The 13913-nt window shown below is 49.4% G+C and overlaps 1 protein-coding gene across 1 annotated transcript; it reads left to right on the plus strand.

The window, feature by feature from the left end:
• The first annotated feature begins 2769 nt into the window (after positions 1 to 2769).
• LOC117870921 (protocadherin-8-like) lies at positions 2770 to 7907 on the plus strand. The gene is made up of 3 exons (XM_034758398.1): positions 2770 to 6065; positions 6203 to 6410; positions 6905 to 7907. The coding sequence occupies exons 1-3, from the start codon at positions 3618 to 3620 to the stop codon at positions 7276 to 7278; spliced, it is 3030 nt and encodes a 1009-aa protein (XP_034614289.1). The 5' UTR covers positions 2770 to 3617; the 3' UTR covers positions 7279 to 7907.
• Positions 7908 to 13913: the final 6006 nt, after the last annotated feature.

Below are 13913 nucleotides of genomic sequence, written 5' to 3' on the forward strand. Positions count from 1 at the left end.
TGTCTGCTAAGTTGCTAAGATAAAGAGAAAGGGACTCCTTTGAGACAGCCAAAGCCTTTTGGTATGATAACAAGGCGATTTGGGGCGCTTTTGTTGGACCAGATCAGCGCTGCGCGGATTTTTTTTCCCCCCTCTCTCGGTGGGGATTTGAGGGAGGCGCTGATGCGCTGTTTTAAATCCCATTTCCATAATCTGGCTGCTGCCCGCCAGGCTGGAGAATGCTGGCAATCCGCAGGCACCCGAGCTCACTTCACTCGCGTGCCATCACACCACTCGGGGTAATTACTCTTAACACAGCTCCTCGGCAGTAATTAGGAAGCTGGGCTTTGGGACGCTTGGCACGCCCTGCTGCTGAAAGGCAGCAAAGAGCCTTCCTCGCATTATACCAACTCGTTTTAGATCTGTCGGTTCGCCACAGCTTTGAGTCAGGTGCCTGAATGATCCGTGCCGTAGTGATTTCTTTGGTAGTTTGTGCCACTAAGAATTAGGACTACCGCAGCTACGACCAGATATGAGACTAAAGCAAATGTCATTCACTGGCCAAGCACACCCCGATTTCCGGATCAATGTGATTGTCAGATGTGGGGCCAAATTACCCTCTCATTTACACCTCCGAAGCCCTATTGATTTCAAAGAAGTTACTCCGGATTTACACCAGATATATCTGAAGCTGCCCAGTAATTATGCCGGATTGGTAACTGTGTAATTGAAATCAGAATCCGGACTAGCGGAACAGATTTTGGACCATTGTCTTCAATTCCCTTAAAAATAAACCAACTTTGTTCAATTTCCCTCTGGTCTTTTTTGCTCCAGTGAGGTCCTTTGTGTCCTCGGCTGAGGTTATGCAAAGGCTGTGAACACTGAGAAGTCGGTAGTATTAAGGCAAACTGGTAATTTAACTTGGCGATCAGATCTGGATGTCAGGAGAGGGCCTTTGTGGCTCACATGGAGCCCGATCCAACTTCCCTTGAAATCAATGGGAGTCTTTCCATTGACTTCAGGGGGGATCCGATCGGGCCCAGGGCGTGGCTCATGCACACAGCTGGAACAAATGGACAGATGTTTCTATTCACTGTAAAGTACTAATACAAGTCAGCTTTGGCTGCATTAGTAACCAGCCCTTAAAAGCTCATAGGATGCCTGTTGTGACTAGGGCTGTATACAGATGTACATATAAGTACTGGCCAGTGACAAGTTCGTTGTCCTGCAGGGGTCCCATTAAGGCATGATCAGCCCCAAGGAGGAAGGCTTTGGTGACAGAGGGATTAGGGAGGACTCCAGCTACTAGAATCGGACATTCTAGTCAGACGGGCGGAGGGGATCGATATGTGTGGAACGTGGGCAAAGGGGGAGAACTATTGCAATCCGCGTGAGGGGAAGGTTACTAGCGAGGATGTCACGAGACCAATGTGCTGTTGAGGTAGATGCTTTGTATTTCCTATACACAATGCCTGCTGCAGCTGCTACGGCAATTGCTCTTTTTCATCCCTGAAATACACAGCGAAGGGATACAAATAAAGGGGAAGAGCACCAGGACGCAGAGCGCTTCTGGGCAGCATTAACTCATGCCGCCTTGGGTCTGTAGACGTCTTTACATTTAGAGATATACTCTGGTAAGGGATCTCTTTCTTGCACATTGTAGGAAGCTTGGCGCTTGCCTCTCCCCCAGTCTTGCAGCCTGATTCTGCTTTTTCCTACTAGCATGGTAACCGCTTGAAGTGCTCAACCGAGCGGATACTTTTTATACAAAGTTTACAGATCAAAACAGCACTCAGTTCAATTTAAAGTGCATAGAGTCTTTTTCTTTCCTCATCGCGCTACACAAAATCACGATGTACCAATTGCAATGTGTATTTCTGTTTCAGAATGTGACCTAAAACGTGGAATCCATTTAGGGGTCGGTCCCTCAGGAGAGACTATTGATACAACGTTCTCTCTTCTCCCACTGACTTTATTTGAATGGTCTCTTTCACCAGGACCGTATCTGATACCAGGTACGCATTCTCTTTGCCCGCTATTCCCCCACAGTGCTTAGACCTAACATGAAGCTGGGGGGTGATTGGGGAACCCAATGAATGCACGTTGCATGCGCTGTCTCAGTATCCCCTCGGACTGCAGGACTAGTAAAACTTGGTGACTCGCTGCTATGTCTTCATACTTTTCTAGGCAGATGGTTTAGTTCCCCAAGGTTCGTGCCAGGTTTCAACCTCATGCTGTTATTTTGTTCTTCTGGAACGAGACTAGTGTTGCTTCCCAGAGAGGCCCTATTAGGACAAAAAGAAAATCCTCTAAATAGGCGTAACAGGGCATCAGGAGGGATAGATCTTAAATGTATTTTAATATGAGCTGGGCATTGTGTGTAATTCAGCGCCCATCATCGTTTAGTCAAAGAGTTATGGCAGTGATTGGGAATGAATAGAGGGACATAATGGATACATGTGGCGTTTGCTCATTATATTCAACTTAGCCCAACTCCTCTGTGGAAACTGTTCAACTTTCTTTCCCTTTAGCTTGTCATAGTGAAATAATACAGACATTGGTGCCTCAAATGGGATAGCCTGCCATGCTATTATATTGCTACAGCTAACGAGAGCTTCATAAGCCTTTGATACAGTCTGATCTTTGAAACCTTTCCAAATCTCCTCAAGCTTATGCTAAATCCTATTTGGAACTTTTTTTTTTTTTTTTGCCTGCTAGTGCCCAAGGCTTAAGAAAGCCACTTGGGCAGTGACATGCATACTAAAGCACGCTAGAAATATCTTCTGAAAGGCAAATTACAGGTCTGATCACAGGATCTCACGCGAGTAAAGCACAATTATGTGGACAAATTTGAATAAAATCAATTCTCAGTTAATCCTTCAATCTCGTTTAGGGGCTTGCTATGATTATCAATACAGAAATCAACGGAAAGAAAATCAACCCCCGCTATATATGCATTGTGCAACACTTTATTAATCGATAATCATAGGCAGACGCATAATAAATACACATTCACGCACACACAGCCCAAGCAAGCTATTTCTCTGCGTTTTTAAGTGACTAGCTTAGAAGAGCAGATATTTGCACACTAGGCACCTGTTCAACAGCAGGGTGCTGTAGTGGTACAATTAACAAAACACTCCGCGCATTTTACTCCACGCTCCCTGTGCCAACTCATTTGCAGCTCGCCTTCAAAAAAAAGAGTTAAAGAAAACAAAGAAGCGATTCCCTAATTTTCCTTTCTTGTTTTCCTCTCTAAGCCTTTTCCACATTAAAGGGATTTTCTGGGAGGCATTCAGGAGAGCAGTGTGAAAAGAGTGCCTGCCATTGGCTGCTCGGCTCCGTAAAATTTGCATATCCGCGTCTATTAAAGGCCCCCAGGAGACGCAGTCCGGTTTAGAAGCTGGATAAACTGAGCCTGGCGCACCGGCATCGCTGGCACCTCTCGGGTTAGGGCAACTATAAGCAATCGGCTCATTTGCTTTGCAGAGCAGAGCATGCATGATCTGCACCTGGGAGCAGGAGAGTTACCCTCCCATCTCCTCCTGCTTTAGGGGCAGACTCACTTCCCTAACAGCTGGACAACCGTTTCTCCGCATCTTCAGCCCCGTTCAGGTTAGCAATTCATTGCAGGTGACATGGGTCTTGATAGGGACAGGCGCAGCCTCGCCTCTCCGCCGCGCCTCGTCTACCTCTGCTGCCTGCTCTCGGTCACCCTCTGCAAGACGGTGAGATACCGCACTTACGAGGAGGACGCGCCGGGCACGGTCATCGGCACTTTGGCAGAAGAGATGCACGTGAAAGCGCCCGGAGAGATAAGTTTCCGCCTGATGGAGCAGTTCAGCAACAGCTCGCTGGTCCGGGTGCGGGAGGGGGACGGGCAGCTGAGCATCGGCGAGGAAGGGATCGACCGGGAGCGGCTGTGCGGCCAGTCCCTCCAGTGCGTCCTGGCTTTCGACGTGGTGAGCTTGTGGCAGGAGCAGTACCGGCTGGTGCACGTGGAGCTGGAGGTGCGGGACATCAACGACAACGCGCCGCGCTTCCCCCAGGCGCACATCCCGCTCGAGGTGTCCGAGAGCGCCGCGCCCGGCACCCGCCTGCCGCTGGAGATCGCCGTGGACCCGGACGTGGGCTCCAACGCCATCCAGAGCTTCCAGCTCTCGCGCAACAGCCACTTCGGCATCGAGGCGCAGACGCGGGCGGACGGCGGGAAAAGCGCCGAGCTGGTGCTGCTGCAGGAGCTGGACCGCGAGACCCAGGCCGCCTACACCCTGGAGCTGGTGGCCCAGGACGGCGGCAGCCCGGCCCGCTCGGGCACGGCCACGGTGAGCGTCCGGGTGCTGGACGCCAACGACAACAGCCCGGCCTTCCCGCAGGGCTCGGTCACGGTGGAGCTGGGCGAGGACGCGCCGCGGGGCTCCCTGCTGCTGGACCTGGACGCGGCCGATCCCGACGAGGGGCCCAACGGGGAGATCGTCTACGGCTTCGGCAGCCAGGTGCCGGCCGAGGCGCGGCAGCTCTTCCGGCTGGACCCGCTCTCGGGCCGCCTGACGCTGGAGGGGCCGGTGGATTACGAGCGGCAGCGGACCTACGAGCTGGACGTGCAGGCGCAGGACCGGGGCGCCAGCCCCCTGGCGGCCACGTGCAAAGTCATCGTGCGCCTGGCCGACGTGAACGACAACGCGCCGGGCATCAGCATCAGCCCCCTGAGCGGCGCCCCCGCCGGCGCCGGGGTGGCCTACGTCAGCGAGGCGGCGGCGCGCGACAGCTTCGTGGCGCTGGTCAGCACCTCGGACAGGGACTCGGGCCCCAACGGGCAGGTGCGCTGCGCCCTCTACGGGCACGAGCACTTCGCGCTGCAGCGCGCCTACGCCGACAGCTACGTGCTCGTCACCGCCGCGCCGCTGGACCGCGAGCGCATCCCCGAGTACAACCTGACCCTGGTGGCCGAGGACCTGGGCTCGCCGCCCTTCAAGACCATCCGGCAGTACACGGTGCGCGTGAGCGACGAGAACGACAACGCGCCGCTCTTCTCCAAGCCCGTCTACGAGGTGGCGGTGCTGGAGAACAACCCGCCGGGCGCCTACCTCGCCACCGTGGTGGCCCGGGACCCCGACCTGGGCCGCAACGGGAAGGTCCTTTACAGGCTGCTGGAGACACAGGTCCTGGGCGCCCCCATCTCCACCTACGTCTCTGTGGATCCGGCCACTGGGGCCATCTACGCCCTCAGGACATTCAACTATGAGATCCTCAAGCAGCTGGACCTGAGGATCCAGGCCAGCGATGGGGGCTCCCCTCAGCTGTCCAGCAGCGCCTTGATCAAAGTGAGGATGGTGGACCAGAATGACAATGCCCCGGTCATCACCCACCCCGTGCTCACCAACGGCTCCATGGAGATTGGGGTCTCCAGCAAGGCACCCCCCGATTCCCTGGTGGCTCAGATCAAAGCCAGAGATGCAGACGATGGGGTCAATGCAGAGCTCACCTTCTCCTTCGTGGAGGAGCCGCAGCAGCAGCCAGAGCTCTTCGCCATCAACAAGAAGACAGGTGAGATCATGCTCAGGGGGGACCTGTCTGAAGAGCTGGGGCAGGTGTTCAAAGTCATCCTCAGCGTGACTGACAATGGCAGGCCCCCCCTTGTCACCACAGCCACAATCAACTTCCTGGTGACTGCCACGGCACCCTCCAGCAGCCATGAGGTGCCCAAGCCAAGCTCCTGGGAGGAGAAGGCTTTGGAGTGGGACATTCCCCTGATTGTCATCATCATCCTAGCTGGGAGCTGCACCCTGCTGCTGGTGGCCATCATCACCATTGCAACCACCTGCAACAAGCGCAAGAAGGAGACCGAGATCAAGAACAACGGGCCCCTGACGGAGCGGATCGACATCTCCCACCTAGAGAAGGGGATGCAGGAGGATAGCAGCCCCAGAGGGAATGCGTTTGAAGCGCGATCCTTTCCCAGCAAAGCTTCTTTCACCAACCTAGCCCCTTCTCCACCTGCTGAAGAAGTCTCCTCTTCTGAGACCAGCACTGTGAATGCCTGTCTCTACGAGGGTCAGAAACGACTTAGGGCAGCTAACGGGGAGGTAAGATCCCACTGCACTTGTTTGTGCTTTAGCTTGGGGGACTGGAAGGAGGTGTGGGGTGGTTTGTAAGAGGGAATCTTGATAAGGTTGTGATGTTGACATATGCTTATTTCTCGCACACTCCCAATCCCCTCCAGCCCTATGCCTCTTCTCCTAATTATAGCAAAGAATCCACCCCACCTGTGGCCATCTGGAAAGGTCATTCTTTCAATACCATATCGGCCCGAGAAGCGGAAAAGTTCAGTGGCAAAGACAGTGGCAAAGGTGACAGCGACTTTAATGACAGTGACTCTGACATCAGCGGGGATGCCCTGAAGAAGGATCTCATCACTCACATGCAGAATGGTAAGGGTTCGGTCAATTTCACAGCACAGACCGGTTGCAATGAAAATAAAAACTGGTCCAGGAATAAAAGGATCTATCTATCTATCTAAGGTACATTGAGCTGACTGGACCAGTTTTATAGCAGTCACACCATTTGCATCTTTCCAAGGCAGCACTCACTGCAGGAGTAGTCCTGCCAGCATTTTCACAGCATGCAACTTAAGTATCTACGTGCATGTCGAGAACATAGCGCAAATTAGAAGCAGCTAGCCTATTATAAAATTCATTTTCAAAAAGCTCTTCCTGCTGACATACATTGTGAGTTAGGGCTTGCTAGCTAAATGGAATAATGATAGCTTGCAGAGTGTGCTTTGCAGCAGTGTCCTGAAGTATTGTTCCTCCCCCATCCCCATCTTAGCTTTTGATGATCTGGGCAATAACTCTCTGATGAGCTCAGAATTATGTGGCTGTTTCTCCAGCGATTACAGGTCTAAAGTTTTTGTTTGTATTTTTAGGATTATGGGCTTGTACTGCTGAATGTAAAATTCTGGGCCATTCGGACCGCTGCTGGAGCCCATCCTGTGGCCGATCCAACCCTCACTCATCTCCTCATCCCTCAGCTCAGCTATCCACCTTCTGCAAAAGCACCTCCTTGCCCAGGGACCCCCTTCGCAGGGACAACTACTACCAGGCCCAGCTGCCCAAGACAGTGGGTCTGCAGAGTGTCTACGAGAAAGTGTTACACAGAGACTTTGACAGGACAATCACATTGCTGTCCCCTCCTCGCTCTGGGAGGCTTCCAGAACTTCAGGAGATGGGGGTGCCCCTATACCAAGCCCCCTCAACTAGATACCTAGCCCCCCAGACTGACACTAGCGAGAAGGTTTAATGCTGCACGCTCCCCATCCAAGCACACACATACACGAACACTTCTAGGTCACTCTCAAGAGCCCTTAAGTTATTGACCAGATTCAGTGTTGTACATATAAATATGCAAGACGTGCCTTAAAAATGAAGTTGTTGGGAAAGATTTCCAATCACATTGATACTGTTTGGTATTTGCAAACAAAAAACTGTATGTAGTTAATGTAATTTTTATGAAATGTGCAGTATTTAATTTTTCCCCTACCCTGTTCTTTTGCTTTTAGTTCACGTATGGCCTGCTATTTTTGTAGTGTTTTTAACCTGTATATTGTGTAATGTAATGTTTGTATATAAGGAAAATTCGTTATATTTTTATATAATAAAAGTTAAACAAATTGAAATTATTGCCAAAGGAATTGTCTGAAAGACACAAAATAATAATATCCTGAATTACTTAGAATCAAATAAGGGAAATTCCTCCTTCACAGTGTAATAATAACCTAAGCAACCCAGTGTATTGAGAAGTTTGCCTTGCCAACTGTGACCTGTATTTCTTGAGTCTGTGGTCAATTTCAAGTTAAATGTTATTTAATTCCATTTGGTTTCTGTAATCTGTGTCACCAATAAACTCACTAATAAAGGTTTTGTGATGTGTTTGAGGAGTCTGCTTGTGGATTTCATCCTTCAAAAATTACAGCCCTCTACAGGTAAACAAAATCCATTTGTATAAAGAATTATACCTTAATGAGAATTACTGTTATACTTTCAGAGTTACCCTTTACTTTTGTTGAGTGGCACCTTACTCCACATTTAGTCCCATTGATTTCAATAGCACTACTGGTGGATGAAGATGCTACTTAACAAGATCAAGAACGGTAGAATCTGGTGGTAACGTCGTGTTCGTGGAATCTGTGCCATCTCAGTGGCTTATAACCAGATCCTTAGCTGATGTAAATCAAGGTAGTTCCATTGAAACCAGTGGAGCCATGCTGATTTACACCAGTTGAAGATCTAGCCCTTAGTCTCCCTTGCCTTAAAATGGTTTAGGATTTGATCCTGCAACACTTATACACAAAAGTAGTTTTACTCAAGTGTGTAACTCCACTGAAATAATTGGATTTACTCATCTGAGTACAGTGTGTGTGTTTGTAGGCTTGGATCATTGTTATAGAACATTAATATGTATACACTAGATCAGGGATCGGCAACCTTTGGCACGCGGCTTGCCAGGGTAAGCACTCTGGTGAGCCAGGCCAGTTTGTTTACCTGCTGTGTCCGCAGGTTCAGCCGATCGCGGCTCCCACTGGGTTTGCCGTCCCAGGCCAATGGGGGCTGTGGGAAGCGGCGCGGACCGAGGGAAGTGCTGGCCGCCGCTTCCCACCACCCCCATTGGCCTGGAGCGGCAAACTGCGGCCAGTGGGTGCCGTGATCGGCCAAACCTGCGGATGCGGCAGATAAACAAACTGGCCCAGCCCGCCAAGGTGCTTACCCTAGCGGGCCGCGTGCCAAAGGTTGCTGATCACTGCAATAGATTAAGAACAGAAGGCAAAGCGGCCCAATATACATGTGTGATAATATGTCACAATATAGATGTAATAAAACTTTTTTTCAAGAGAAAGAAAAGTTTGAAAAAAATTATATTTCACTTTCAACGCTACTCCCATGATTTCATTCTCAAGTAAACAGACATTTTTGAATCTTAAATGGAATGTCATTTAAGAAATACCAGGGGTGTAGAACAAGATGATTTTTTTTCCCTAGCCAATTGTTCAAAAATGACCTAATAGCTTTTAATACCAGTGTTAACTTTTGCAAAGGACAATTGCATACGCTGAGTTAAATTATACATGTGCACATGTTTTGCATCAAACAGTAACATTTTGTGCTAGAACATTTGCAAAAGGCAATGCATGTTGGTTTTATTTGCAATTATTCAGTGAGAAAAGCGTAATATTAATGACTATATTCATACTGTCTCACACAGAAAACTTAATGACCTTTGAGTTAAAGATACTTGACTCTATAACCCACGAATGCAAATGAAAAGTCATATCTCATCAAAATTTCAGTCATCAATTTCCCTTCTCAATCTCACCCAGTTACCTTCCAGTCCCACAGTGAACATCTCTCCACCGTCATCCTGAACAATGTGTTATGTGCTGACTATATAAACATATATGTGTGTTTTGAGAAGTAATACAGGTTTCATGAATTACATTGTATGTAGGTTTAATAAATTACATTGCCTGTGATTTTGTATCATTGTGTGTAAATAAGTGAGGTGCAGTATCAGAAGGCCTGATCCACAGCTCACTGAAGTCAACTGGAACCTTTCCATTGAGTGGTTCAGGACTAGACTGTAAATGGTGAGTGTGCTGTATGTTTTTCTGTAGTGTTTGGGAAAATTTATGTGAATGGGTGATATGTATCATTGGTGAGTGTTCTAAATTTGGTAGTAATAATTATGTAGCAATTACAGAACTGAAATTTGCATTACATTATATTTAGGGTGGAAGTTAAGGCTGCATGTTGGTCACTAAGCAGGGTGGAACTAAATCATTTTATTGACTAATTTTCCATAGCTCAAAAGAGTAATTCTGAATGTAGTGTAATTAGTTCTGGTGGATATTGAAAATGAATCTCTTTGTTAAAATTGGAATGCAGTCCTAAAACAGGAGTCCTTAAAGGAAAGAAACTAGATTATATTGGTGTGACTTCCTTAACTCATATTTAAAGCAGTTTCACTGTATATTTTGCTAATATGTGCTCTTAACATTTTTAACAGACTACACATTTTCACCATATATTAGCTTTGTGCTGCACTAATAACCCTATAATAAACTCCTAGACAAACTAACCCTATAAGCTACTTAAAAGTCTGATTCTGTGTGTCAAATTCTCTGCTGGCATAACTCCACTCACTGCAATAATGTATTGCCAGCAGAGAATTGGTCCCAACAAGTCTATCACTATGTTCAAGAAAGGAGGACTGGATGTCTCATGAGGATGGGGATGGACTAGCTCACATCTGGTCCATTTTATTGTAGTATATTATGCTGCACATACAGAAAAAATGACTACCGTGCAGCTGCCTCACTCTGCTATATGACTGCTACATGGGAGTTCATTTCTACGTGACTAAGGGATTGACCCAGAAGAGGAGTTGGAGTCAGAGGACTAGCTGCTCTGCATAACATGCCCCTTTTCAGCGCACTGGAACTTGTGATGCAAATGTTATCATAAGTTACTTCAGTCCTGTTTACAAAGTTGTACCTCTCTTTGAACAGATCACAGAGAGGGTATCAATGGGGCCAGCCAACATTCACACAACAGGGATTAACACCAGGCTGCCGTTGATATGGTAGATGTTAGCAATGGGGAAAGGCTGAGATCTATGGCTCACTTATTCCCATGGATTGGCCTTATATGACAATAAGCAGTCTTGGCTGTGGTTGTTCAGTTCTATCACCAGCCCTGAAGCCCAGACAAAAAATGCATCTCTCTGGATGGCTAAGTCCACCTTCTATATTGTTATCTATGAAAGCAACAAAACCCACTAACATCAGATGTCTCTGACACATGCATCATCCACAAGACATACCCATATTTTTGTAAATATTTTCCTCCAACATTGCTTTTCCAGTGTTTGTAGTCACCACTTGTCAAGTTATGTCTTCATCAGGCCCCTATCCTGCAAACTCTTACTCAACCTAGCAGTCTCAAAGAAACCAAATTCTGCCATGAACTTCAGTGGGCTTACTAGCATGAGAACTAGACACATGAGTAAAGGTTTGCAAGATGTGAATTCTTCAGATCACAGACCCTGGGTGAAATCCTGGAAATCAATGGGACTTTTGCCACTGACTTCAATTGGGACAGGCTTTCACTTCTGTATTTGTATTTGTCTAGTAAAAGTAGTGCTTATTTGTGGCATTACACATAATGATAGCAATGAGGGCCACAGTTAGTAGTGACCAAAAGTCCCAATGGCTATTCAGTGACATATATGAGTTGGTGGGCTCAGTCTAGTTCTTAGCAAACAGCTGTTCACCTCCCCCAAACTGCCAAGAGAGTTGGCATTTTTGTGGCAGTCCGGTCAGAGCGGACAAAGACTGAATGAGCAATGAGTTTAAACACCCTGGAGATGGCCCATCCATAAATTAGATGAGGCATAAACGTGGCCAGAGGAAGGACTGTTTTGATGGTACACATTACAGTTAGTGTGGGCAGTGGTGGATTAGCTACAAGGCCCACAGGGCCTGTGCCCAGGGACCCTGGCCAAATGGGGGGGCCCTGGAAAAAATCCGCCACCAGCGGCGGAAGCCTGGAGCCCCAGCCACCAGGAGGGTGGGGTGGGGGAAGCCCTTGCGACCCGATTCTGCTCTGTGGCAGCAGTGCTGGGCGGAGAAAGCCCCTTCCTCCCCAGCAGCCCCAACCCACTCCTGTAGCAGCTGTGGGATGGGGGAAGCCCCTCCCTTCCCAGAGGCTCCAGACCCCATCCCCAGCAGAAGCCGCGGGATAGGGGAAGCCCCTCTCTCCTCTGTTGGGCCAGTTCACCATTTTTTTCCCCACAGTTGCTGTTTCCCTCCATTTTGGTCCCCCGTTCTTGTTGATTAGTCGGCACTCTTTTTGAGCTAAGGCGGGGGAAATAGTGGCAGGAAAGAGTCATGTGATATGGGTAATCTACCCAGCAATGGATTATAAAGGAACGGTGCACACAGTATCAAGGGCTGTCTGCCCCAGGGGCAGCCGTGCTTGCAGTATCATCAAGAGAGAAGAGGAGAAGACTTCACTGACCTGCTCTGCTACCATCCTGTTCCTTCCTCTTTTGATCCTGATCCTGTGTTGTGTTCCTCCTGATTCTGTGTAGTGTTCCAAGTAGTCCTTGGTGCCGTCGTTTCCTGGTGGTTGTTTGTGTTCCAGTCGTAGTCCATGATCTGTGGTGTTGTGTGTCCCAGTGTGTCTCTGTGGAGATGGTGATGTACTTGATTATTTGGTTTTCTCTGTACCCACTTATTTGTTCTGAGGTCCTGGCTTAATGCCAATATTAGGGTGTTAATTACTGAATGGTTTTATAGTTTGTGGTGGTTTATTTAATAACATACTTGGTTGTTTATGCTATACCTGCCTCTCCACTGCATTACTGGGATAAAGGAATCACCACTGGTGATAGATACAGTGGAGGAAAGACCTGTGGCAGGGAGGGGTCCTTTATAAATATTGCCTCCCTGGGTTAAGCGACTATTCTTGTAGTTTTTTCCAGTTAACACCTCCTCCCAGTGGCCCCCAACCCTGTCCCCGGCAGAAGTCACGAGGTGGCAGGGCAAGGCCCCTCCCACAGCAGACCCCGTCCCCAGCAGAAGCTGCAGGGCAGCAGAGCAAGCCGCTGCGCTCGACCCGCTCTCTGGCAGAAGCCCCAAGCAGGTATGGTGGGAGAAGCCCCAGTGCCCCAACGCTGGTCCCCCGCAGAAGCACAGGGGGTGGCAGGGGAAGCCTCAGCACCCAGACCCCCGCTGCAGCCCTGGGACTAGAGGAGCTCTCACTCCCCGCTGCGCAGGGCCGGCTCTAGGTTTTTTGCCGCCCCAAGCAAAAAAAATGTTGGCGGCCCCCCCGTCCCAGCTCTGGGCTCCTCGCCGCACCCCCCGCTGCCCCAGCCCTGGGCTCTTCCCCCCCACCCACACCCCCTGCCGTCCCAGCTCTGGACTCCCTCATTCCTCCCCACCATTGCCCCCCACACACACCTCCTGCCGCCCCAGCCCTGGAGTCTCTCCCCGCCCACCTGCACCCTCCTTCCACTGCAGCCCTGGGTCACTGGTAACTCGCTCCCAGGGCGGGTCATTCAGCAGGAATTTTAGATGTGCACAGAACACAGACAGGATTGGTTCCCATATGGTTATAGAACTGCAGTAAAGTGGAACAATTTTCAGCTTGTGTGATTGGAGGATATCTGGATGCATATTATAAGACTGTCCTACATAAATGAGGAAAAGTTGAGGTGCCTTTATTATTCTTTTGTTCCACTCTTTCTTTCTATAGGGAATTTGCCAATGCAATATCACTGTCTTCCTTTTAAACAAACAAACAAACAAAAAGGCAATGGCTGTTGAAAATAGCAATTCCAGTTCTAATAACCACTGGGAAGCATTTCTTGTGCAATTTTATCCTACTTTTTCTACAGCAAGTTACAGTGGATCAGTATATTTGATTTGGGAGAAATGAAGTAACAGCCGCCCAAACTGAGCTTGAGCACTCCTGAATTTTGAGGTGTTCAAATCTGGAAGGCAGGTGCTGGGGGTGGGGGGGGCTGTGGCTCTGCGGTGGAGCACGGCCGCATGTATGCAACAGTGTGTCTGGCGCTGCGCGGAGCCAGACACACTGGTCTGAGTGGCACGGTAAGGGGGCTGGGGGGTTGGATGGGGTGGAGGTTCGGCGGGGCAGTCAGGGGCAGGGAGAAGGGGGGGTTAGATGGGTCAGGGTTTTGGGGGGGGGCAGTCAGGGGACAGGCAGCGGTTGGGTAGACATGGGAGTCCTGGGGGTTTGTCAGGGGACAGGTAGGGGGTGGGGTCCTAGGGCAGAAGTTGGGGGGGTCTCAGGAGGGTGCAGTTGGGGACAAGGAGAAGGGAGGCTTAGATGGGGTCTCCAGAAGAGAAGAATGAGGGG

This window comes from Trachemys scripta, chromosome 1 (genome assembly GCF_013100865.1).
Source record: "Trachemys scripta elegans isolate TJP31775 chromosome 1, CAS_Tse_1.0, whole genome shotgun sequence".
Lineage (NCBI taxonomy): Eukaryota > Metazoa > Chordata > Testudines > Emydidae > Trachemys > Trachemys scripta.

Coding starts and splice junctions, on each gene's coding strand:
- LOC117870921 (XM_034758398.1), top strand. CDS start 3,618: ATGGGTCTTGATAGGGACAGGCGCAGCCTCGCCTCTCCGCCGCGCCTC. Junction 6,066..6,202: donor TTAGGGCAGCTAACGGGGAG/GTAAGATCCCAC, acceptor AATCCCCTCCAG/CCCTATGCCTCTTCTCCTAA. Junction 6,411..6,904: donor CATCACTCACATGCAGAATG/GTAAGGGTTCGG, acceptor TTGTATTTTTAG/GATTATGGGCTTGTACTGCT.